General features: G+C 38.4%; 1 protein-coding gene across 2 annotated transcripts; it reads left to right on the top strand.

The window, feature by feature from the left end:
• The first annotated feature begins 191 nt into the window (after nucleotides 1–191).
• On the top strand, nucleotides 192–26,235 carry MIOS (meiosis regulator for oocyte development). 2 transcript variants are annotated; one of them, XM_075558370.1, is made up of 11 exons: nucleotides 192–359; nucleotides 4,029–5,370; nucleotides 5,675–5,773; nucleotides 9,133–9,387; nucleotides 11,869–12,038; nucleotides 15,231–15,296; nucleotides 16,608–16,766; nucleotides 18,358–18,510; nucleotides 21,100–21,304; nucleotides 25,053–25,229; nucleotides 26,010–26,235. In XM_075558370.1, the coding sequence occupies exons 2-10, from the start codon at nucleotides 4,077–4,079 to the stop codon at nucleotides 25,184–25,186; spliced, it is 2,535 nt and encodes an 844-aa protein (XP_075414485.1). In that variant the 5' UTR covers nucleotides 192–359; nucleotides 4,029–4,076; the 3' UTR covers nucleotides 25,187–25,229; nucleotides 26,010–26,235. The 2 variants fall into 2 exon arrangements, with proteins under 2 accessions (XP_075414485.1, XP_075414484.1); XM_075558369.1 differs by having other exon boundaries at nucleotides 193–359; nucleotides 25,053–25,182.
• The last annotated feature ends 890 nt before the right edge of the window (nucleotides 26,236–27,125 follow it).

Genomic DNA, 27,125 nt, shown 5'->3' with positions numbered 1-27,125 from the left:
GAGTTGGATCTAGGACACAATGCAAGTTTGAGCCCCTGGAGCCAGGCTCCAAAAGGGGCGGGGCCTGCAAGGTAGATGAGGGCGTGGCTTCCCAGGGCATGGTCCCGCCCCGAGGCGGAGCGACCGCCGGTGCGAGGGGAGGCGGGGCGGGGCTCACGGGCCAGGGACACCCCTTTCGGGGCCGTGGCGCCGTCGGCACGTCCCGGAACCTCGGAAGTGGGGTCGCGGACCCGGGCCGGGTGGCCCAGGTCCCTGGACGGCTCTTCGCAGCCGCCATCTTGGCCGCGTCGGGACTCCCCGGCGGGCGGCGCGGCGAGCAGGCCGGAAGCGGCTGTGCAGTGGCCGCGCTGCCTCCTCAGGTCAGTCGGTGCGGCCCGGGCCGCCTCGCCGCACCGGGGAGGCCGGCCGGCCGCCCGCCCGCCCGCGAGGGCTCGGGAGCACGGGGTCGTCGAGCGGGTGCGGCAGCCCCACTCGAGCGGCGTGGGCGGGGACGGCCCGGGGCCGAGGCCCGGCGTGCGAAGCGCCGCGTTCGGCTCTCCGGCGCCGCCGCGCCCGAGGTCCGCGGGCCTGCGCTGGAGCCCCGGGGCCGCGGGCAGCCTCCCGGCGCGGGGCGCCCTCCGCCGCCGCGGGTGTGTGCGGGCTCGTTGGGCCCGGCTCCCCGCCTTGGGGAAGAGGCGCCGGCCGTGGGCTGCCGCGTGGAGTCGCCTCCGGGTCCTGGCTTACCCGGAATAGCACCCAGCCTTCTGGACCTCTTCAAGGGCGGCCCTCGCGGACGGTTGGCCCCGTCCTCTGCACCTCAGGGTCTCGTGTGAGGCTCTTGAGGAGCGCAAGGCGCGCGCCGCCGGTCGTGGACGCTGTGGGCATTGCTAAGTGGCTTACTTTGCAACACCCCTGCATTTGCGGGCCTTTTGTAGGACTTTTAAGGGAAATGTTGGTATAAGTCAGTTCATCTGCTGCAAGATGGGGATGGTGGGAATTTCTTAAAACTGCTCCGGTTGTAATTTGCCGTAGTAAGAAAAGTAAAAGACTACAGCTACCCAAAAAAGGGTGTGAAAGTGTGATTGGATACTTTGTATACCCGGTTTTTGAGATCTTCGCTGTAAAAGCACTAGCACATGGGCCACTGAGCACCCGAGATGGGAATGTATGCATTGAAATGTCACACAGGATTCCAAACTCACTGCGCACAAAACTGGGTTAAAATCCCCAATGATTTTTACGTTGACTGCGTGTTGATGTAATAATGTCTTTTATATATTGTACTAAGCCTATAAAATTAAGTTCATCGATTTCTGTTTACGTTTTAAAGGTGGCTTACCACCAAGCTCTACTGCTCTTGAGTGGGTTCTGTCTACATGGCCTTTCCTGTCCTTCCCCCAGGGCAGCTAGTGGGTTTGAAATTGAGCTCCCAACCTTACAGTGAGCAGATTCAGGGCCTAATCTGCAGGGCTACTGAGAAGCCTTAATGTGGCTCCTAGAAAATGCTTACTTATATGACTGACACTAAGTTTCTGTTGACCAGTGCTGTTCTAGGTCTGTACTGAGCACAAATTAACATGACTCCTTGCACAGAAAGCATTGACAGGAAGGCCGTTTGTTAAACTTGAAGTTGAAATAAATACAAGCCCCAAGTTTTGCAAACTTGTCCCTTCTCCACCCACAATTTACCAATGTCTTTAACATTGGTAGTGAAAGTGAAACGAATATTTGCTTGAGGGGCTGGTTAGTGTCTGGAACCCTGGTGGAATAGTGTTGCATGCTTGGCTGCCAACCTTAAGGTTAGTAGTTCGAAACCACTAGCTGCTTTATAGGAGAAAAATTAGTCTTTCTATTTGTGGTAAGATTTACAGTTTTGCATGCCAACAAAGGCAGGTCTTGACTTGATGGCAGTAAGTTTGGTTATGTTTGTTTTGTTTTTTAGCTAATGAGCAGCTCGAGGTCTTCTCACTACAGGTTTAATTTTCTTTCCTGTAAACCAGAATCCTAAAGAGCCGTGTTCATGAATGAGGACCCACCTCTATTGAGTTTTGGATCATGAACAAATACTTTTCTTTTTTATGCTCTGCTGTCACCATCAAAAGACCAAAGTAGCGCTGTGGGAAGCATTGGGTTACTAACCATAAGGTCAGGGGTTCAAGCCCACTAACCACTCTGAGGGAGAAAGATGAGGTTAGCTGCTCCAGTAAAGATTTTGCTACCAGTGAAAATTAACCCAGGTGTAGTGAGATTTTGGTTTTGGTTTGGTCAGTCACTATCTTGAAATTATTGATCTTTGAAGAAAGAACCAGCATTTTGATTTTGCTCTGGGCCCCGTCAGTTATATTACTGGTCCCGTCTCTGTGACGTCAGTTTGCAGAATCACAAGACCATCCTCAGATAGTAACAGTTAGCCTTGGTTGGAGGAGTGAAGATGTAAATAATTGGGTTGATGTAGTGTTGGGAATTAGGAAGGACAAGGAGGGAAGAAATGATGATATTGAAGATATTAATGAAAAAATAATTAAAATTAGTCACCCTGGGCTCCAGGACTGTTAAGGAAGGAAGTAAAGTCACTATAAGAATTCCTAGAGGGTTTTCCCAATCACCTAAGTTGTCTGAGTCTATAAAATTATAGACTACTAATTCCTGACTGAAACTTTTGCGTGATCTTTAAGGAAAGCCGTGTTTTAGTTGAATTTATTTGATATGTCTTAGTTAGAGCTCAGTGCCAGGATCTATATCTGGTACTGAGTGAGGTTAAAGAGTTAAGGTGGACATAGTTTTCTTTGCCCTCTGAGAACTGACAGCCATTTAGTTATGAAGATTGGAAGGCCTTCAGTTCACCTTGAACCGAAACGTAACCTCTAACCAGTCTGTTTGAAATAGGCAATGAAATGGTTGTAGTTGGCTTGTGCTATTAAAACACTGCTTTTAGATATCATTATTTGGTTTTTGCTTAATCTGCTAGAATGTTTCTTTTTTCAGATACCCAGTTTTGACATTTATACAGAGTTTATGAAATTGAATACTACTGATCACATCACTTAATTTCCCAAAGCTCAGTGTGTGACTATGAGTTAGAATGTTTAGGTAAAACACAACCAACCATTTTTAATAGTTATCTATTTCTTTTCATGTTATAAATAAATAATTAGCATGCCTAGCCATTTAAAGGCTTTATGATGAGATTAAATAAAATTTTTAAATGATTTAATTTAAAGAAAAATGATAAAATAACATGACATGTGGTAGGTATATGGATATAACAAAGTGGTATGTCAATGTCTGAGGAGTTAGATTCTTCCTCTTACTCGGAATAGATGAAAAATAGGTGTGGAAAAAAAGGAGCCCTCCCAGTCATTCAGTGATCTTTCCAAGGTCAGCTGGCCAGTGTAGCTCAGAGCGGGTCACAGAGCTCAACTATGTTCCATGCACCCCACTATTTATGCGGTTGTGTCGGGCTGCTCTGTATTATTGACTCGGGGAAGCCTATGTTTTACTGGTGGCATTGTACTTCAAATCTGCGCTGTCAATTATCATGGTCGTTTGTGATATTTAAATTTGAAAGGTGCACGACCCACATAGGGTACTCACTAGCCTAATATGGCTAGTGGCTAGCATATGTACATCACAGATATAGAACATTTCTACTACTGTAGACAGCTCTTTGGCCAGTACTACCCTAAACTATTGCTTAGGAACGTGATTCATAGCCCTTTAAACTTTTTTCTCCTTCAAAGGGATACTGCTTATTAATCTGCTTACCACATGGAAGTTATTTTTACCCTAATGTTGAAATGAAGGTACAAGTAGCTGTGCAATTAAGATAATTGATCATGGGAAATGAAGCCAGATGGGGTTCTCAGATCCCTACCAGTTCATCTGCATGAAGTGGAGGTGTTTGTTTTTCCCTTTTTTTTAATACAAAACCCATGGAGAGAAGAGAACTGCCTGAGAAACAGATTATCTGTGTAGAATTGCATGGCTTCTTAAATAGTTTAAGAATTGTATTTTGTCAGTGTCTTAAAACTCTTTTTGTTCATACACAGACTTTCAATGAATGGACCTGACTGGACCCTTTGAACAAATGAATAAACATGAGTGGCACCAAACCTGATATTCTGTGGGCACCCCATCAGGTTGACAGATTCGTTGTATGTGACTCCGAACTGAGCCTGTATCACGTGGAATCTAATGTGAATTCAGAACTCAAAGCTGGATCGTTACGTTTATCAGAAGACTCTGCCGCTACCTTACTGTCGATAAATTCAGATACTCCCTATATGAAATGTGTTGCCTGGTATCTCAATTATGATCCTGAATGTCTTCTGGCAGTTGGACAAGCAAATGGTCGCGTTGTTCTTACAAGTCTTGGTCAAGATCATAACTCAAAGTTCAAAGATTTAATCGGAAAGGAATTTGTTCCCAAACATGCCCGGCAATGCAATACTCTTGCTTGGAATCCACTGGACAGTAACTGGCTTGCCGCTGGTCTAGATAAGCACAGAGCTGATTTTTCAGTGCTAATATGGGATATCTGTAGTAAATATAGCCCAGATATAGTTCCCATGGAGAAAGTGAGGCTGTCAGCAGGTGAAACGGAAACCACGTTGTTAGTAACGAAACCGCTCTATGAACTAGGGCAGAATGATGCTTGTCTCTCTCTCTGTTGGCTTCCACGAGACCAGAAACTTCTGCTGGCTGGCATGCATCGTAACCTAGCCATATTCGATCTTCGGAATACAAGCCAAAAGATGTTTGTGAATACAAAAGCTGTTCAGGGAGTGACAGTAGACCCATACTTCCACGACCGTGTTGCGTCCTTCTATGAAGGCCAAGTTGCAATATGGGATCTTAGAAAATTTGAGAAGCCAGTTTTGACTTTGACTGAGCAGCCAAAGCCATTAACAAAAGTAGCATGGTGTCCAACAAGGACTGGTCTGCTGGCCACTTTAACAAGGGATAGTAATATAATTAGATTGTATGATATGCAGCACACCCCCACTCCTATTGGGGATGAAACCGAACCCACCATAATTGAAAGAAGTGTGCAGCCTTGTGATAATTACATTGCATCCTTTGCCTGGCACCCAACAAGTCAAAATCGGATGATAGTGGTAACTCCCAACCGAACCATGTCTGACTTTACTGTTTTTGAAAGGATTTCTCTTGCCTGGAGCCCAATTACATCTTTAATGTGGGCTTGTGGTCGCCATTTGTATGAATGTGCAGAAGAAGAAAATGAAAGCTCTTTAGAAAAAGATATAGCCACAAAGATGCGGCTTCGGGCTTTATCACGGTATGGACTTGATACAGAACAGGTTTGGAGAAATCACATTTTGGCTGGAAATGAAGATCCACAGCTAAAGTCACTCTGGTACACTCTCCACTATATCCTTTACATGGGGAATGTTGTCACATGAATCGGGTAGACCTGTTTTTAAATTTCTAAGTATCATGCAAAATGTTTTACATGCAAGTGCATAATACTAAAATTTCAAAGTAAGATTGTTTAAAACTCCTGGACTTGAAATACTGCTTTGCAGATTGTGTAGGAGGAAGAAAAGCTACTTTACTGTAGAGCCACCTTACTTGCACTGGTGCCTATTATGAATTGGCTCCAAATAAAAACAAATTTAGCTTTGAAATATTTTTATTATACATAGTCACTAGTATTTCCTATGCATTTAAATACTTATGAAGCAGTATACAGAAGATATGGATCAGAAATCTCCAGGCAACAAAGGAGCGATGGTTTATGCTGGAATTAAATCCATTGTAAAATCTTCATTGGGTAAGAAAATCCAATGTCATTTTCTGCACTCTATACTTGTTACAAATACTTTTTTGTGTGTGGTGGTTTTGTTTTGTTTTCTGATTCCATGTTTAGTGACTTGCTTGTTTGGTTAGATGAATAATTATATTCAAAATCCCTTTGAGAAGGAATATTGGCTCTTTGTCTTTCCTGATTTATTCTGTGTTATTTTTTGAAGATTTGTTTTGAGAGACATTGGGTTAGGTGATATATATAGTTTGTTAAGACCTTGGTGGTGGTGTGCTTACGTGTTGACATGCTAAACACACGGTTTGCAGTCCAAAGCCACCCGCCACTCTGAGGAAAAAAAGATAAGCCTTTATGTTCCTGTATTTACAATCTCAGAAACCCAAGGAACACTTCTCTGTCCTGTAGTGTTACTTTGAGTCAGCATTGATTTGATGGCAGTGAGTTTTGTTTGGATTGATCATAGTAGTTTTCATATTGTCGTAGCATTTTGTTTTTCAGAAACTAAGTAATCTCTATTCAAAGGAGACCCTTTTGTTACTTGAGCACTTTCATTTAGTCATGTAATGACAAAAAGTAATGACTTGAAGACAAACGAGCCTTATCTGAAGAAGCTATGCCTGAAATAATCTTTGATAGTGTGAATTACTGTAGGCTGTAAAGTAATCAACTATTTTAGAAATAAACTAAAGGTGACATCACTCCAACATTATTGTTTCAACGAGTGTGTAGGCAGTTGTTCTGTTTGCTTACTGAACTTGAACTGTGGATCATAAATATCTCACTGACCAACATTTGGCCTCTAGCTTTGGATAGCAGTCAAATTTAGACTTAGGTTAAGCTACTAGAAAAATCATTTTCATTATCTAGTTGAAGAGCAGTAGGAATGACTTTAATAGCACTTTCATCAAAACAAAATAATATGCTATATTTTTAGCATGACTTGGTTACATATTTAAATGAAAGGGCTGTATGCATTCTTCTTATACTTTTTATTTTTTTAAGGTCTTTCAAATTACTTTGGTCCACATGTCTGGATGCTGCAGTAAGCTACTTATCAACCTTATTTTGCTGTCCTCCTATTAACTAACCCTCCACCAAAAAGTGCTCTTTGTTATCAGCAGAAAGTTCAATAGGTTTAATAGAAACCTTGGGGCTAATGTCTTTATTAAGTGAGATACAAGTACAGATATACTACAATAGCCTTTAAATGAACCTGAATACAATGATTCATGATTGTAGAGCGGTTGCTGCACATATGCTACAAATAACTAAGAACCAAGTGTGTGAAACTTGTGAATTTTTTAGCAGGTCAGACTACATGGCATCCTTAATTATTATGAGGTCGATTTTGTTATTTTTGGGGATATTTTTGAGAAAAACCAACAAACAGCCTCTGAGGAAAAGCAAAAGGGAAATTGAAATAGCTTTATGTAATTACTAGTACAATAAGATAAACTTGAATCTCCCACCCCTGAGTCTAGATGTATTTTTACGTAAATTTCTGAAACACATATTTTTACGTAAATTTCCTAGACTGTTCATAGCTTCTTGTTTAGAAATTTTTGTTTCCATTACTCAAAGACAAAACATGGAGAAACTAATGTCAAAGATAGCACTCCTGAATTTTATTTTTTATCTGTCTCTAATACTTAAACACATTGCACCATCTTGCTCATGGTAATCTAGTGCACAAATCAATAGGAGCACACAGATGTTTTTACTTTGGTGACAGTACATGATGAGTGCTTCTTGTGCATTAGACACGAGGCTTGCTGTTTCCTCCATGTAACTGTATTTTATTCTTATAACTGCAGGATGCATGAGTTTGTTCATTCATTCATTCAGTAGAGAGTTAATACCTGCTCCTGGTGTACCAGGAATCATGCTAGGAACTAGAGACATGTCTGCCAACAAAGGAGACATGTCTCTTCCCTCATAGAGGTAAAACAGCCTAGATATTCTTAATCCTGGGTAGTTTAGTTTCTAGTTCAAAACATGGAAAAGTAAACATGGAGTTGTAATATAAGAAAGAACAGACAATTATTTTGTATTTAATAATTAGAGCGTTCCCTGGGACTACATAGAGATGATAAGTTCATACAGGGAGCAGCACAGATAATGTTCCTAGGGCAGCACACCTAGTATGAATTGGCTCAAAGTATGGGGCAAGTGAGGAATGAATGAGGACTAGAGAGCTAAAGATTGGACCAAGTCAAGAAGAAATTAGAAATCATGTTAGAGATTTAGGGAGATTCATTATTCTCAAGGATAAAACTGGTAAAACTGTCAGATAAGTGTCGGATTACTAACATCAGGGTCAGTGGTTCACACCCACCAGCTCCTCCATGGGATAAAGGAGGGTACCTGTTCCTATAAAGATTTATATCTTCGGAAACCTACAGTTAGGTCACTGGAAGTCAGAATTGATTTGATGGCAGTGAGCTGGCTTTGGTATGGGTTATCATCATCATTCTGTAATAAGAGGGAACCAAGAAAGGATTTTAAAGGGTGTTAAGCTTTAGATTTGCATTTTAAAACTGTCATTCTCTGGAATGACTTGGAGGACTATCAGGTAGGAGCCCATAGTAGGCAAAAAGATTATTTTCTTTCCAAGGGTAGTGACAATGGGGCTGGAGAAATACGAGAGGGTACTACCCCAAAAAAGCTGATATTTTTTTAGATATGAGGGGAATGGTGCATTTGGATTCATAACACCAGGTCAGACTGTTAATCAAGCTTTCTATTTAGAGGTTCTGAAAAGATTGAGTAACAATATGCTACCCAAAAAGGCCTGATTTGTGGAAGATGGGGGACTGGTTTTGCCACCAACGACAATGTACCTGCTAATACAGTCATCTCAGTGTGCCAGCTTGTGGGAAATAACAGCATGCCTCTCTTGCCCCACACACTTAGCTCAGCTGACCTCACTTGTGTGAACCTCTTTTTGTTACTGTGAATGAAGAGGGACATAAAAGGACAGCCATCTGATGACTTAGAAGAAGTGAAGAAAAAAACGAGGGAGATGCTGTTAGTCATCCAAACAGATGAATTTGAAAAATGTTTCCAAGAATGGAATTGCAGCATTGTTAAATGTATTAAGTGTAATGGAGAGTACTTTGAAGATGATAGGTTGTTTTGTAAACAAAAATTAAATAACATAGCTTTGAAAAATAATTACATTTTTGGGGGGGTACTGCCTCATATGGACAAATTAGAGAGTAGGACAAAATTTAAAGGAGATGAAAAAAAGAGTGACATGTGTTTAATGTTCAAAATTGTTTAATATTTCTCAGTACATTGGCTTATATATTTCTAAATATATTTCAAAATAACAAAGCAATTAATATAAGAATGTTTTTCCTTTTTAGGAATGGTGGAAAGCAGCAGACATAACTGGAGTGGATTAGATAAGCAAACTGATATTCAGAATTTAAGTGAAGAGAGGATCTTAGTTTTACAGCTGTGCGGGTGGATAAAGAAAGGAACAGATGTTGATGTGGGACCATTCTTGAACTCCCTGGTCCAGGAAGGGGAGTGGGAGAGAGCTGCTGCCGTGGCATTGTTCAACTTAGATATTCGACGAGCAATTCAAATTTTGAACGAAGGGGCGTCTTCAGAAAAAGGTACTAGGTTATATTCTAAGGTATTGGTAGTTTATAGAATCATTTAAAGAAAGCGTGTTGATATTTTCAAACACTAATGATATTTTCCAACTCTTAATCAAATGTTTTTATCTGGATCTTTCTTAAAAGATAAATTCCACAGTACAAATCAAAAGTAAATACTGTCCCATCCCTTTTGTTTATATTTCAGTTTAGGTTTGCAAAAAGACTATATATCTCTTAAATGTTATTTTGGTAACATTCTCAGCAGTGCTTAGCTGGTTTGATTTCAAATTATTAATTAGCTCACTCCGGATACATCCAAAGATGTATTTCTTTGGAAATCAAAGCTGTTAGTTTACAAATATTTTTTCTGGTAAAACATTGAGAATAATTTAGCCCAGTGGTTCTCAACCTGTGGGTCGTGACCTCTTTGGGGATAGAAGGACCCTTTCACAGGGGTCGCCCGATTCATAACAATAGCAAAATTACAGTTTTGAAGTAGCAATGAAAATAATTTTATGGTTGGGGGGTCACTACAATATGAGGAACTATATTAAAAGACCCGCAGCATTAGCCACTGATTTAGACAGTTGTACTTTCTCTTTTGAATGGTTATTTGCTAATCATTAATAAGTGGATTGACAGACTAACATATTTTTTAAGCATATTTTGATATGAAAAAATGCTTCTACTTAAGTCTGGTTGAAATTCTTTTTCCAATACAAATTAAGTTTTACTCCTATTAACAAGACAAGGTTCTGTCTATGAATACGCCTTTAATGTAATTAGAGAAAATTGTATTTATTAAAATAGATCTATAAAAATGATATTACACATAAAGAATTTAAAAATTATTATAAATATTCAGTTATATCCACCACCATCAAGTCAACTCCAAATAATAGTGACCCTACAGGCCAGAGAAGAACTGCCCCGATGGATTGCTGAGACTTTAAATCTCTACCAAAGCAGACAGCCTCATCTTTCTCCTGTAGAGCTGCTGGCAGTTTAGAACTGCTGACCTGGTTAACAGCTTGCTGCATAACCCACTATGCCACCTTTAATGTGAATACCCAGTTAGAGCGATTTATAATGAAAAGGCATTCAATTTATTTTTTTATAAAGAGAAACAATGAAAAGCAATAATGGTTTTATTCTAACATTTTGCCACTATTCAGAAAAACCTCTTTGTTTAAAAATTTAAGGGATTTTTTTGTTTGCTGTGTTTTTGTATGTCCCTGGTTTTTTGTTTATTTCTTTTTTGCTTTTGTCAGAAATATTTCATTTAAAAGTACTTAAATGTAGATTAGATACCTATATTTAATATACCCAGCAAATCATGTGAGTTTTCAGAATCTTTTATTAATATTTTTGTGTCAGTTGTATCTGGAAGAAACAGATTTAAATATCCATGCTAGTAATAGGGGCAAAGTAGTGTTCCAATAATTTTAATAACTTGGCTAATGACTGAAAAGACACTTTTACATATTCAAAAAGAAAATACATTTTTGAATCAGTTTATTTTTAGTTGGAAGTAATTTTGTTACAATTATTTCAAAGACTTTACATATAATTTAGAGTAGGCAAAAGAAACATGTCAAATAAGTGAGCGGAAATGTGCACAGAAATGAAAAACAGTGCTGTCAAGAACAAAGTTAGGAAGGCAGTTTTATTTCCAAGAGAAAAAAAAAAAGATTAGGACTAAGGAATGAAAGTTGAATTCTAAAAAGTACTAGATTTTAGCAAAAAATAAAAGCTTTTATGTAAATATAAAAATGCTTAGGAGTAAAGGTTCAAAGTAAATTTAATTTTCTCTTTTGAGGTTAAACTTAATCTTTGGAGCTTGGGGAGCCATAGAAAGCTGGTTAGTGGTTAATCAACAACTATATAAACTACAAAGAAGACAAATGTTTAATAGATGATTGGTAATAAATACTCTTGCAAATGTGTTTAAATGTTATTCAATGGTAATTCTCATAAGTTTGGGTTTAAAAATTAAAACTAGAATAAAAATGTTGAAATGTGGCTTTCTGCGCTTTGTGATTGACACATAAGTTATGTGCCTTACACATTTAAGAATAGGGAAACAATTATTTTGTAAGTTGGAATCCTAAGATGCAATTAAATTTACTGTTTTAGGATAATTGCATTTATTGATAAAATTGACAATTATTCTGGTAAGCTGGCTTCATTTTTCTTCCTTTATATATTAAGCAGGTATCTTAGAGTATGGGACCTAATTGGAATGAGACCTTGAAAATTAACAGATGAACTCATTCTGCACAAGATTTACAAGTATGGGCATGAATTTTGTGAGAATGGAAATATTTGTGTTGGACCTTACCACATTTCCCAGTCTGAATCAAAACTCTTAGCCTAGTGGGCAATTTTTCTGGGAGTGAAAATCACTCTTTGATCATTACTTGTTTATGGTTTAAGAAATGTGGACAAGGGAATTTAAGTATTTGATCATTCTGATTAACTGTCACTAATATGCAGGAGATCTGAATCTCAATGTGGTAGCCATGGCATTATCAGGCTATACGGATGAGAAGAATTCCCTGTGGAGAGAAATGTGCAGCACTCTGCGATTACAGCTGAACAATCCGTATCTGTGTGTCATGTTTGCTTTTCTGACAAGCGAAACAGGATCATATGATGGAGTTTTGGTAAGCTAGGCTTTGTTTTACAAGACCCTTTTTAAAATTAGGACAGGCATTTTTTTCTAATTTTATAAAATTTAAAAAATCTCTGTTGCATAAAGTATCTTGGCTGCATTCTATGAGAGTGAGTAAAAACAATAATGTGACCAGGATTCCAGTTCACGCATATATGCCAGAGCTCATGCCAAATAAAGTGTGTTACCGTGTCTTTGTGCTCAGTGAACAGCTGCAGACAAATCCTCTTAGTACGATACTGATGCTATCATCATGCCTTCAAAATAAGGATGCTTCATTGTGCCTTGGTAAAAAAATTAATTTGAAGCCATGGTTAATACCAAATTTTCAACAGCACTCAAGTGCACATCTTCCTAAGTCAATGAAGTGTTTTGAGGCTCGCAGTCCCACATAAAACACCACTTTTTAGATGGATCAAGTTTTATACGGAAGGTTGGGAAGACCTAAAAGATGAATCAAGAGACAAAACTGTCAGCCTCAATAAATGAAGAAGCTGTCTACATAGTTGATAGTGGTACCACTGACGTTAATTCTACTGAATTTGGAATCTCACATGATTCCTTATTTCCAATTTTAGGGGAACATCTTGGCCTTGGCAAGCTTTCTGCTTGAAGGGTGCCAAAAGCAATGTGTAAAGATCAGCTTGCTCAAAGACCTGATCTTTCCATCAGTCTTTTAAGGTAAATGAAAGCCAATGAAAATTATGTTGTGGAAGGAATTGTAACCAGAGACAAATCTATGATTTACCAATATGATACAGAAAGCAAGGTCTGATCAAGAGTGGCTTCTGAAGGGATCTATTGTGCTGAAAAAATTCAAGGCAGAGAGTCAGTTCAGAAGATTATGGAGACTGTTTGTTGGAATTCAACAGGGATCATTTGGAATACATTGAATAGTCCGGGTTGACTTAGGAAACAAATTCATAGACCCTCATGTAAAAGAAAGAGCTTTTTTAAAAAGAGCAATTTTATATTGAGAAAACATGCCAGCCCAGTCCAGCTCAAGTCCATAAGTCCGATATTAGCCCATATGTCTGTTACTAGTTGATAAATTCCTGTTTAGATTCATGCAGCACATGCAATGATGCCAAATGCAGGAATATCACAGGCCAGTGGGTAGAAGGTCTTGTGGATCCAGTGACAGTGGAGGCATCTCAACTCTGGCACAGGTCTCCACATGTCTCCTCCAGCTCTCTTGAGTGTTTCAACCACAGGAATGGGAAGGCAGAGAGAGTGAGTCTGGCCTTCAGTGAGCTATTTATCTCTGTAATGCTTCTAAAGCTGCAACCTAATTGACAAGATAGCCTCCTCCCCTTCGCTCAAGTTGACAGGAGATTATGTAACTGCCACACATGGCTTCTAGAATTGATGGGGATGCCGATGGAAATATTTCAACAAACTAGTGAAGCAATGGAAGCACCCTCTTGTCTATGCCAAGAAATTTGGAATACAAAAACCTGGCCCACTGACTGGAACAGATCCTATTTGTACCGATTACAAAGAGACCCAGTAGACAGCTCAAATTATAGAACAATGCCATTGAAATGTGTAAGAAATATTTTTGATGAAAATCATTCAAAAATGGTTGCAGCATTACATTGACAGGGAGCTGCCAGAGATTCAGGCTGCATTCAGCAGAGGGCATAAGACCAAGGATATAGTTGCTAATGTCAGATGAATCTAGACTGAAAGCGAGAATACCTGTGATAGGTTTATTGTGGCAACCTGGCCCATAGAAACATGTGGGATTAAGCAGGTTGCAGTTTGACCGGAGGGCAAAGAGATAAGTGGCTCTGCAAGACCCACCCACCTCTCTCTTGCTCTCTGGTGGTCAGACCAGCATGCAGCTGCTTTGGCTAGTTCTCTGCCTCAACCTGTGAGCTACACTACCTATGGGCCAAGCCAACCCATGGATCATGTTGCTAGAGCTTGAAGCTCCTTCAAGACCTGCTTTGCCAAGCTATTGTTGCATCGCCTTGCATTGCTTGAGTTCAATATCCCATCTGGGCCTGCTTCACTAAGTTCCCTATCTACTTACTGTTGCTGACCCACTCTTCTGCTTGCTGCTTGTGGGCAGACTCTGTCAGCCTTGCTCGAGGGAGGACTCCACTGTCTTCTTCCTTGACCTTAAACCTGGCAGCCCACATGTATTGGTAAGTTGAAAGACTTATAGTATATGTATATATATATACACCTGTGTGTATATATACATACATACATAGGTATGTGTGTGTATATGTATATATATATATGTATGTCAAGAGGCAGTTGTGTGAACAGAACACGAAAATACTGCAGCGTTTAAAATCAGAAAAGTTGTGCATTAGAATTATATCCTCTCACCATACTTAATTTAATTTGTAAAAAATATTTCTTAATTAAAAAAATAAAAGTAAAAATTTGTATGCTGAGCAAGTAATCTGAGAGGCTGTGCTCTGTGAAGAAGAACATAACATCAGGATTGGAGGAACTCATTAATAACCTGCAATATGTAGATGACTCAGCCTGATTTGATAAAAGTTGGAAGCATTTACTGATGAAGATCAAAGATTTAAGTATGCATTATACCCCAACATAAAATAAAAATCTTCACAACTTGACCAATAAGCAACATCACAATAAACAAAGCAAAAATTGAAGTGTGAAGGATTTAATTTTACTTGGATCTACAATCAGTACTCTTGGAAAGAACCATCAAGATATCAAATGATGAATTATGTTGGGAAAATCTGCAAGAACCTTTTTAAAGTTAAAAAAATAAAGATTTCACTTTGAGTCGAAGTTTTCATTTGCCTCTTATGTATGCAAAAACTGGACAATGAAAAAGAAAGAAAATATGTCAAAGAAAAGTTGACATATTTGAACTTTAGTGCTGGCAAAGAATATTGCCAGCACCAAAACTATTGCCAGCATTTGCTTGTAAATTTTGGTTGCACATACTGATTTGGTACCTAATAGCAATTCTTCACTAAATTTACCTGGTCAAGGACCTCAGCACTGAGATTCCTGAGAGCTCTACTGAGGAAAATATCTTAGGCCACTAATATTGTGTGCCAAGCATTGTACACAATAACGTTATGCATCTAAAATAAACTTACTTGTTATATATAAAAAATACTTACTCTTTGTAAAGCTATGGATGTTACAGCACCTGTAAGTGACCTCTTGCTTTTTCTCTTTCTAGTATGAAAACAAAGTTGCAGTACGTGACAGAGTGGCATTTGCTTGTAAATTTCTTAATGATGCTCAGGTGAGAAATTATTTAATTCTTTGTTTAACATGATTACAACCACTGAATTGAGTGCCCCAGTTATGAAGTGATTAAAGTACTTAGCTGCAAGCCAAAAGGTTGGCGTTTCAAACTTTCCAGCTGGTCTATGGGAAAAAACGTGGCAGTCTGTCTCAAGATCTACAGTTTTAGAAACTAGGGGACAGTTGTGCTTTGTCCTGCAGGGTCGCTGTGAGTCAGATTGACACCACAGCAGCAGGGTTTAGTTTTGGGGGGCTTTTTTTGGGGGTGGTCCAATTATATTAGGACACTGTTCTTTGAAAGCATATATGTGTGAGATTTATATGTACGTTATTTTAAAACGCACATTGCCATTGAGTCGATTGTAACTCATGGTGACCCCGCACATTTCACAGTAGAGTTGCACTCCATTGGGTTTTTGCAAGTGGAACATAAGGCCTTTCTTCTGTTGTACCCCTGGATGCAATGAGTTTATACCATTTTAGTTGGTAGTTTGCACCACGCAGGGAAATAAAGTAATCATTCCTTTATTTAATCGGGTACTGTGAACATGCCTATAATAACTAAATCTTGTAGAGTGCTTATTATATTTCTTACCTGCTTTTGGGGGTGAGATTGGTCAGCATATAGAGATATTAAAATATCCTTTTAGTAAGGCTATAAAATAAATCCTCCATTTTCACAGTTACTGAATGGCTGTGCTTACCAGTTACACGGAAGGCTAATTGCAAGAGATGCAAAAGCATTTAATATATTGACCCAAAAAACCGAATTCACTGCCATCAAGTTGATTCTGATTCATAGTGACCCTTTGGAAAAAATGCACATAACCAACTAGTAGTAAATATGCTGAGTACTCTGTTAATGATGAGATGCTAGGAGAATATAAAGAAATCTTGAGCAGAGTTTGGGGGAGGATCAAATCAGGGAGCTAGTCATTCTTGATGATTTCAAAGTTCCCCTCCATCTCAGATGTTTTTGCTCCTTTTCATTCTGGTATAATAGATAGCAAAGAACCTTGTAGAATGAAGTGAATAATTTTCCTTAAATTTATAAATTTTTTATACAATAGCTATCAAAATATGATAAATGCCTTACCTTTTAAAAATATTTTTAATGATCATAGATGCTGCATTTTAATTGGTAATAGATCTAGACTTTTTAGATAGGGCACATCTAGATTTTATTTCCAGTAAGTGCATTTGGTTTAATGTTTTTCATTAGGAATAAAATTTTTCTAAATTTAGTGACTTTAAAGTACATATATGTAATTAAGCTGATGGCTTCAGGAAATCACTTTGAATCTTCCAGTTAAATAGATACATCGAAAAATTAACCAATGAAATGAAAGAGGCTGGAAATTTGGAAGGAATTCTGCTGACAGGCCTTACTAAAGACGGAGTGGACTTAATGGAGAGTTATGTAGATAGAACTGGAGATGTCCAAACAGCAAGTTACTGCATGTTACAGGTTAGTGCTGTGTGGCAACAACTTTGAAAAAATAGCATGTATTTACTTTTGCTTGCTAAGGCTATTCAGAAGGCATTTAGCTGTAGCCTGATTTCTTGGTCTACAAAGTTCTTGAGTTTCATTTGACTGCCCCTCAGTTGCCAGCAGTACATTCTACAGTGACTCCTTTCACTCTAGGAGGGATCAGCCTTAGCTGTGTCTGAATAGATATGAAGTGCCCATGGAACACAACTCTCTTCAGTGTTGGCACAAGAGGTCCCCTTTTCTCTGATCCAACTTACATATAGTTTCATTACACATACAGAAGACAAATTGGGCCACAGCTCTCCTAAGTCCCCTTTTCATATTCAATAGGCATGATTTGGGGTAACCAGGTAATCTACTTCTCTCCGTTTGTACTGTGGTCAAAGATAGATTCCTGACAAAGATTCAAAAATAACCATCTACATTACCTATGTTAAAAATAGGGTGAAAATTCAGGGTGTTTCTCTGAGATTCCAGCTGAAATTACCTCCTTGTCTCCCCACTCCCCCCCCCCAGCACTCCCCCAACAACACTCCTCCCCCAGCACTCCCCCCCCAACACTCCCCCCCAGCACTCCCCCCCAGCACTCCCCCCCCAGCACTCCCCCCAAACACATTTACTTGTTCTGATCATCTCCCTCTTTCTTGCCTATCTCCTTCTCATGCGATATAATGGCATGCTATGTGTCGGGAAAGCAAATTTTACACTCGCCTTACCCTACCTAATCTCATTCTGTCTTGTACTTTTATTACACAAAGATTATAACCTCTGATATTGTGCCACAAGTCCCAGAGGCTCTGCTCTTTCCTTCGATCTTTTATTTTTTTAATCTACAAATTAGATATTTTCTATTAATTTATTCATTGACTCTTCTGCTACTTCCTATCTGCTGTTATGCTTTCAAAGGAATTTTTCATGTTCTTCGCCGTTGCTTGCTACAAGGGTACTTTAAGAAGTTTGTGGGAGAAATTCCATTATCTTTTCATTCACTTTTCCCATAAACTCTTTGCAGCTTCCTCGTAATTCTAGAATTTCTTTTTAATTTTTTTTGTTTACATTTTAGTTTACTTTTCCCAACTTCTAATTCCTTGTGAATTTACTAATTTAAATATTTTCATATAGGTCTTTGAACCCATTTTCTTGTAATTCGTTGAGTATATTTCTAATAAATGCTTTGAACAGTCGGCGTTTGCCAGCTCTTAACTTAGATACTGGTGATTGCCTTTTTCCCCTTGACTTTGAACCACATTTACTTGTTTTCATTAAATATTGGATGTTGTAGACAGTATGTTACAGAAATCTGGGTTTCTTTCACCTTTTCTAAGGAGTGGTGATTAATGTTTTAAGGCATTTCAGTCTAGTTTTTAGATAGAGGTGGAGATCTATAGGTATTATCTATAGAGAGATATTACATTATTGTTAGACCAACTTTAAATTAATAGTAGTAATTCAAACAAATATATATATATTCATTGAGAGCCCACTTTTGGCAAAAAGAGGACTTATTTCTTCCATGTGCATTGATGTTAAGCAAAGACAGTTGAAATAATTCATGTTTTCTTTTTAGGGTTCTCCTTTAGATGTTCTTAAAGATGAAAGAGTTCAATACTGGATTGAGAATTATAGAAATTTATTAGATGCTTGGAGGTTTTGGCACAAGAGGGCAGAATTCGATATTCATAGGAGTAAGTTGGATCCCAGTTCCAAGCCTCTAGCACAGGTAAGCAGATTCATTTGCAGAAAATCTTAATTGTAATATATCACTAGTATTCCAGCCAAAGAAGCAGAAGAAATTTTTCAAACAGGCAGAGGATAGGAGCAGCAGTTCACCAAAGAAAAGACACACAGTGGCCAACAAAGATACGAGGAATGGTTCACCATCGCTAGCCATCCTAGAGATAAAAATCAGACAGGGCAATACCACCTTGCCTGACATTGCCAGCAAAGTTGCAAAAGAAAGCCATACGTGCTGGAGAAGGTACAAAGAGCTCGGAACCCTCTTGCACTGCTGGTGGGACTGCGCAAACTCTGTAAAAGCTAGCAAACCTGGTATGTCCTCAGACAGCTGGGAACATGTTTAGAGTTGAGTTTAACAAGTGGCTATAACTCATTCTTTTGGTGACACCATGGTGTATTCTGCTTAGTAAGTTAAGTGCTCTTCTGCTCTCTGGAAGGTTTAAGCATACCTGCTTCCACAAAGATTAAAGCCTTGAAACCATTTGGGGCAGTTCTCTGTCCTAAACAGTCACTGTGAGTTAGAATTGATGGCAATGAGATTTTATGAGGCTTCTGTTGTTTATATTAAGTTCCCACTTGGGCATGAGGGTGTCCAATATCCAATATATTCCTTTCTAAAGTACTCATTTGTACCCACATATAAAGTTATTCTATGTCTTTAATTATAAAAAGGCTTTTTGTTGTTTAACATTCTATGCAAGTATCTATATCTAATTACATGTGGATTTAAAATTTATTTATTGCTTTAATAAATCATTTTATTGGGGCTCTTGTACTTGAGCCCTTGAGCCCTTGGTATCAGCTCATTTTTCCCCTCCCTCCCACACCTTCCATCTCCCCTTGTGAGCCCTTGATAATTTATAAATTATTTTATTTTCATATCTTACACTGTCTACTGTCTCCCTTCAACCATGTTTCTGCTGTCTGTCCCCCAGGGGCATCGGGGTGGGGGTTATACATTGATCATTGTGATTGGTTTCCTCTACACATGCAATTTTAAATTAAATTTAATTTTGACATTAACTTTAACCCACTAGTAGGACAGAGTAGAACTACCCCTTTGAGTTTTCAAGATTGTAAATGTTTATGGGAGCAGAAAGCCTCATCTTTTCCTTATGGAGCAGTGGTTCAGTTTGCACTGGTGACTTGGCGTTAGTTTAAAACACACACATGATGGAGAGCATATGCTTTGAGAATGATTGGGGCAGGGAATGTATGGATGTGCTTTATACAATTGATGTATGTATATTGTAGATTGTGATAAGAGTTGTATGAGCCCCTAATAAAATGTAAAAAAAGAAAAGAGGAGAAAAAAAAAAAGAAAATGATTAGGGCAAAGAATGTACGGATGTGCTTTATACAATTGATGTATGTATATGTATGGACTGTTATAAGAGTTGTATGAGCCCTTAATAAAATGTAAAAACACATACACACACACACACACACCAGGTTCAGTTTGCACTAGTGACTGCGTTAGTTTAAAACACACACACACACGCACCAGGCACATGGCATGAGAGCTGTGCATCTTAGGGAAGACAGTACATCTTGGGTATATGCTCAGTATGAGCACTGGATGGTGCTATTCTCTTGTTTTAGGAAAACTAATATTAATAAAATAGCCTTACAGGATATATTATTCTAATCGACTTGATAAATGGCTATCTTGTAAACTGACTGATAGGAAGCCCCCTCTAAAAACAAAACAAACAGCTTTTGACTGCCATTATTTTAAAATTTTAATTACAGAATTCCTGATCCTCTTTTATCTTAAGAAAAGAATGGTTTCTTTACCAAACATTTTTTGGCTAAGAAAATTCTGTCACTGAGTTTTGGATGCCACCACCCTCACCCACCCACGGCCATGGAGTCCGTTTTGACTTAGAATGACCCTACAGGCAGAGTAGAATGGCCCCTGTGTGTTTCTGAGGCTATAAATAAATACTTAGGAGAGCAGGAAGCCTCATCTCTCCTGCAGAGCGGCTAGTAGGTTTGAACTTCATGCATGCAATTTACAGTCCAATTCCTATCTCACAGAAGTGGTATTTTATACTATGTCAGTGTAAACTCTCAAATTTGTGTTATCTGTATAGTTTTGGAATCCAAAGGTTCCCATCTTTTCCTGATTCTGTTAGCAATGTTAGGATTAATATAACTAAATGACTGTAACTGAAAGGCACTACTTAAATACTATCACTACTAACAGGAGAGATTAAATGAAAGCTGTTATAAATCTTTTATGCTATATAATAAATTATTTAAAATCTAAAGTTTATTTAAACATTTTTTTGGTGCTGTTTATTTTTGCCTTTAAAAAATAATTTTATTGGGGGCTTGTACAACTCTTATGACAATCTATACATAAACATTCATTGTGTCGAGCACATTTGTGCGTTTGTTGCCATCATCATTCTCAAAACATTTTCTTTCTACTTGAGCCCTTGGTATCAGCTCCTCATTTCCCCTCTCTCCTCTACCTCCCTCCCTCACGAACCCTTGATCATTTATAGATTATTATCTTTTTCATGTCTTACTCTGCCCCATTTAACTGCTTTTTTTTTTTTGGTAGGTGTTTGTTAGCTGCAATTTCTGTGGCAAGTCTATCTCCTACAGTTGTTCAACCGTGCCGCATCAGGGTCGAGGTTTTAGTCAGTATGGAGTCAGTGGCTCACCAACAAAATCTAAGGTCACAAGTTGTCCGGGCTGTCGGAAACCCCTTCCTCGCTGTGCACTTTGTCTCATTAATATGGGAACCCCTGTGTCCAGTTGTCCTGGTATGACTTAATTCTAAGATGCCTTTTACTGAGCTCAACTTGTTCCTGTATAATACGATGTAAAGTAATACATACTAGCTTTAGTTTGTGTTCTTTCAAAGGAAAATATTACTCTGGATGCCAAATCCTTTGACTTTTAGATTTAATTGCCTCTTCTGGTATTTTTCAGGTCATAGTGTATATACACGTGTGTGTGTGTGTGTGTGTGTGTGTGTGCATGTGTGTTTTAATGTTAGTGCTAGGGTTATTTTTGACATGTGATCAACAACATAAATGATGACTCTACCCGTGGAGCTCCCTCTATAGAATACACAGGCAGCAATCGACTTTTGTAGAAATTGATATTGGAAAAGCTCAATGTCATTACCAAAAGAAGGCTGAAGCTAACTGTGGAAGACAAAATTATTGCACATAAGCAAGTTCAAATTGAAGTTGTCGAAAATTAAAACAAGTCCATGAGAGCCAAAGTAAGACTCCCTGAATTTAGACCATCTTAAAAGTAGATTTGACTCACTGAACACAAATGACTAAAGACCAGACAAATTGTGTGATGACATTAAGGACATTCTATATGATGAAAGTCAATGATCATTTTTAAGAAAGGAGTTGGGGAAAGAATAGAGCAGATACCTGAGCTCTTAGCTTTCCAAAATGAAGCAGATCCTAATAGAAAGCACATGCTGTCCTGTGGCATTTTAAAAGTTCAGGTGTGCAGTGCCACTCCTGTGCCTTGCCTGTGGTCTGGGGCTGTATCCACCCATCATCTTTCAGATCCAGGTGACCAGATTAGCCTGTTTAACAGAAATTTACTCGATTCCAACTTGGAACATCAGAACTCTATAGAAACAGTTATGATTAACATTGTAAATTATAAGCATTGTTTATTCAACAAATATTTATTTAACATTCATTGTTCAAAGTGCTAAAAATGGCAGCTGTGAGCAAAAATTCCAGCTAGGGGAGCTAATGAGTGGTGAAATGTTTTTCATAGTTAGATTATCTACTGCTTTCCATCTTGCTATTCTATTATCGTTGACTCATTGCTGTTGAGTTGAATGTTTCAGACATCACTGTCCTATAGGACAGAGGGTCCATAGGGACCCCAAGGTGATAGCGCTTTACAGAAACAGAGTGCTGCATCTTTCTCCCAAGCCTGGCTGGTGGAATCCAACCCCCAGCCTTTTGGATAACATGTGCATAACCATTGCCCCACCAAGGTACCTTATTATTATTAATAAGGGCATAAATGAAGCTATAGTTTTTCTAAAGGATCCTATAGTCTTCATAAGTCACTCTAAATATTTTTATTTTCAAAGTCTTTTGAGCTTTTAAAGAAAGCCTTTTCATCTGGTAATAAGGAGACTAACATGTTCAGTTTCATCTGACAAAAGGAACCCCAGTGGCAGAGTTATTTCAGTATTAGAGTGATATTGCAAGGTACGTGGTTCAAACCCATCAGCTTCTCTGTAGGAGAACAATGAGACTATCTGCTCCTGTAAAGTTCTAGTCGCTATGGACCATTTAACTCTTCCCTGTAGGGCCCAGTCGATCAGAATCTCCTCAATGGCAACAGGGTTTAGGTCATCAGAGAAACCTAAGGATTAACCTCTTCTAACAAGGGTTTTCCACAGAGACAAAATAGTGTCTAGATAAAATCCTGAAGAAATTTAATGTATTTTATTTTTACCCTCTTATGAGTCAGAATCAACTTATGGTAGTGAGTTTGGTTGGGCTTTTATTCATTATTTTTGGTGGATCCTTTTCGAAGAAGGTATGTTTTATATCTTAAATTTATATTTGTGTGTGTGTGTGTTTGTTGCTTTAAAAATTTTTAGTATGGTACCATAACAAAATTTGCCATTTTAATCATTTTCATGTGTATAATTTAATGACATTCCAGTTATAATTTTATGCAACTAATCACCACTATTTCCAAAACCATCTTAAATCTTAAACCTTCTACTCACCTTTTCACTTTCATATTATTCGCAAAAACAGGTCGAATCATTTTTACATATTTGGAAGTCTGTCTCTTACCAAAAAAATGTCCAAGGTGAAATTTTGAACACAGGTTAGTGAAAGCAATGATAGGCAGATGATACACCCTTCCTGCTGAAGGTGAAGAGGATTCAAAGCATTTACTGATGAAATTCAAAGGCTATACCCACTGCAACTTAATGTAAAGAAAACAAAAATCTTCACAACTGGACTAATAAGACAAAATCATGATAAATGGAGAAAAGATTAAAGTAGTTAGGGATTTCATTTTACTCAGGGAAGGAGCAGTCAGGAAGCAAATGATCTGCACTGGACAAAACTGCACAAGATCTCTGAAAAGTGAGAGAACAGAGGTCTCAGTTTGAGGACTAAGGTGTGCCAGACCCATGTCATGGTAATTTCATTTGCCTCAAGTTTTGGATCACCTCATGTATGTGAAAATTGAACAATAAATAAAGAAGATTGCAGAAGAATTGATGCATATGAATTATGGCGTTAGTGAAAAATATTGACTGTATTGTAGACTGCTGGAAGAACAAACAAATCTGTCTTGGAAGAAGTAGAGTCGGATCAGATGGTCCTTAGAAGCAAGGAGGCCGGAACCTTGTTTCACATCCTTTGGCTCTGTTGCCAGGAGAGAAGCACATCGTGCACGGTGGAGTAGGTCAGCACAAAAGGGGAAAGCAAGCCCTCAAAGAGATGGGTTGCCCCAGTGATTGTCCCCAAGGTGTCAAGCATAGCAACAGCTATTAGGATGCTCAGGGTCACGCAATGTGTCACTGTCTTGTGCATTGGGTTGCTTGAAGTTGCAGCGGGCTCCATGGTAAATAACAACATCAGTGAATAAATTTTAATAAATACACGATTGTTTAATAACATACGTGATGTAGTCAGAATTAATAAAATGAACTTTTTGAGCACTCAGAATTACACTAATAACTATTTATTTCTTGCTTCCCTGTATGGCATCATCACTGTATGTTTAGTGTTGCCTCTGTTCTTAATTCTGTTTCAACAACTCATATAATATAGTCTTAGACTTGCCTTTTTCGCCAGCATTGCCTTATTTTCTTAATTATGATGAATGTAGATATAGGTTTATTATTGTAGTTAATCTTCTATTAATGACTAGTACAGCTCTAACTATTAATGATAGACATTTTGGTTTTCAGACAGTGCTAAAATGACAGTGCTTCTATGAACATTTTTACATGTCTTTCAGCTGTACAGTCATTTCTGTAGTGTATCAAATAGAACTGTTCTTTTTATGACATTCTAAGATTCTGCTTAATGTTTCAATTAGGATTATTTTTTACCTGAGATCAGGAAGGTGATTGACTTATAATTTTCTTTTCTCCTAATATTTTTTGTTGGGTTTGTTAGCTAAGTTATACCACCTCCGTGAAAGATATTAGAAAACCCAGTATTGTAAAGAGCTTGTGTAGATGACAATTACTTGTCTGTGTTGAATTGATTCACCTATAAATGGGTCTGGTATCTTCTCTAGGGGAGGGTTTTATTTAGGAAAATTTCTTTACAAGAAGAAAATGATTCTGTTTCCCTAAATTTTGTAATTCATACTATTTCTTAGTGGACTTTGATAGTTTTTATTTTTATTGGTTATTTAAAATTCAGTCCAAACTCGATACTAGAATCAGGTTTGCTATTTCTAGATGGTGAATAATTAATATTTGAGACATGGCTTTAGAAATGCCTTTCAGTAAACATTGAATAAATTTGTTCCCCATAGGTGGATCCAAATCAGATGAAAAAGTGGACTTGAGCAAGGACAAAAAGCTCGCTCAGTTTAACAACTGGTTTACGTGGTGTCACAACTGCAGGCATGGCGGGCATGCGGGCCACATGCGGAGCTGGTTCAGGTAACCCACCCCGCCTTCTCCTGTGGGCTTGGCGTCTTCGGGCAGAGGTCGGTGGCCTTTTAAAGATTATGTAATCACATGTAACCAAAGGATGGATTTCTTTTTTACTGTCACTGGTATTAACAAAAGCAGTGTCAATATTTCCTTCAATAGATATTATGTGTAAATGTATACTCAATAATTGATAGTTATCTAAAAAATGGTTTAACTATTTTGGATGAGTTAAATGTTTGTGTGACTTAGCTTTATTTTGGGAATAGATGTATCTTTTTTACAGCTGATCGAAAGTTTAAAATCTGTCATTAAATTGAAATAGAAAGAAATGATAGGGCACATATACTACTCCTTCATCAGTTTTGTGCTAGTTAGGCAGCGTGCATGCAATGAAGAGTCTCAAGATCATATTTACCACATATACTCAAGTCTCAGCCAACCCGAGTGTCAGCCAGCGCACCTAATTTTACCACAAAAACTGCATTGAAAATGTGCTGAAAAACTGGGCTTATACACAAGTATATACAGTAAACTTTATTGTGAATCATCCCAGTGACCCAGTGTTCCTTACCTCAATAAATTTCATCCCCAGTCTTTCAGGTCAGCCTTTACTTTAACTGAACACATCCCAATCACCTTGTCACCGTAGTTGTACATGAAATATATTGTTAATGTTTCTAATATTTAGAAAGCAAAGCTGGTTTTAGTTTGGTAGTTATTAATGGCTATGCTTTTTGTCTCTGGACTAAATTAATTCATGTGTGTTCCCAAATTGTGCATTTGTTGTGTGTATATTTTTAATGTGTCCTTCTTACTGTTACTTATTTTTTCAGGGACCACGCAGAGTGCCCTGTGTCGGCTTGTACATGTAAATGTATGCAGTTGGATACAACAGGGAATCTCGTACCTGCAGAGACTGTCCAGCCATAAAATGTTATCACCTACAGAGAAACCTTCGAGTGTGGAGCTAGTAGAAATCCTTCATAGCTCGAAACATACCTCAGAACAAGTCACTCATGACTCTCCTGTAATGGGAAATAAATCATTCTATCAGATCAACGATTTGATGTTTGAGTGGTTTTCATGTATTTCTCAGAGACAATGTGATGCTGCTGAAATGAATATTAAATGGAGGACATATATTCCTCAGTAGCTTGAAAAGTTAATTTTGGAAGAACTTTATATGATTTGTTGAAATGAGGTTCTACCAGCAGAATTTTTAGAATAAGCATGAACAGACCTTGAGCCCGTATCTTCAGAGCTAAAGTTAGAGATCTTTCAATAAAGTCTGTGTCCTTTTAAAATAGAAGAAAATAACCAATTCAGTGACTCAGGCCATACATACATTAAATTCATCCATGCTTAGCTTCCTTTAAGGTAAAATTAAGGATTTAGAATTGAAGAGTCCCTGTCCCAAACTAGAGAATACATTTTATCAGTGTACAGTTGTATGTTTGTTTCCTGCCTTCCTTCCTGCCTACACGCGTACTTAAGGTGATAGAGCTTTTCCCACAGACCACTATTGTCTTCCAAGAAAGCCCTGGGGCCCTAGCAGGGCACACTTTGGGGGCAGCAGTTCGAAGCCACCAGCTGCTCCATGGGAGAAAGATGAGACTTTCAACTCCCTGAAAGGGTTAAAGTCTCTAGAAAAACCCCTAGGGGTCGCTCCACTCTCCCCTGTAGGATTGATATGAGTCAGAATCTGCTTCATGGCAGTGCGTTTGTTTTAATTTAGGGCAAAAGCCAAAATGGAGAATGTAGCTTGTGACTTTTTCTCTTCCAAAGAGGATATACCGCTTCATGAGAACGCGCTGTATAGCATGTGCTATTTCAACATTTTCCCTCCAGTGTCCTGACTTTCACAGTTTCACTTTGTATTAATTATCTCTTATCTTTATTATCTGGGTACATTTATTGGAAAAAAAAGCTATGCAAGATTATATGTAACC

Source organism: Tenrec ecaudatus, chromosome 9 (genome assembly GCF_050624435.1).
Source record: "Tenrec ecaudatus isolate mTenEca1 chromosome 9, mTenEca1.hap1, whole genome shotgun sequence".
NCBI lineage: Eukaryota > Metazoa > Chordata > Mammalia > Afrosoricida > Tenrecidae > Tenrec > Tenrec ecaudatus.
Note: the sequence above shows the minus strand (reverse complement) of the source record. Positions and strands in the feature narration are given on the sequence as shown.

What these genes read in the sequence shown, in the direction of transcription:
- MIOS (XM_075558369.1), top strand. Translation starts at nt 4,077, where the DNA reads ATGAGTGGCACCAAACCTGATATTCTGTGGGCACCCCATCAGGTTGAC. An exon ending in ACTCTGGTACACTCTCCACT is followed by an intron (nt 5,371 to 5,674) that starts ATATCCTTTACA and finishes GCATTTAAATAC; the next exon opens with TTATGAAGCAGTATACAGAA. An exon ending in CCCTGTGTCCAGTTGTCCTG is followed by an intron (nt 21,305 to 25,052) that starts GTATGACTTAAT and finishes TGTTCCCCATAG; the next exon opens with GTGGATCCAAATCAGATGAA.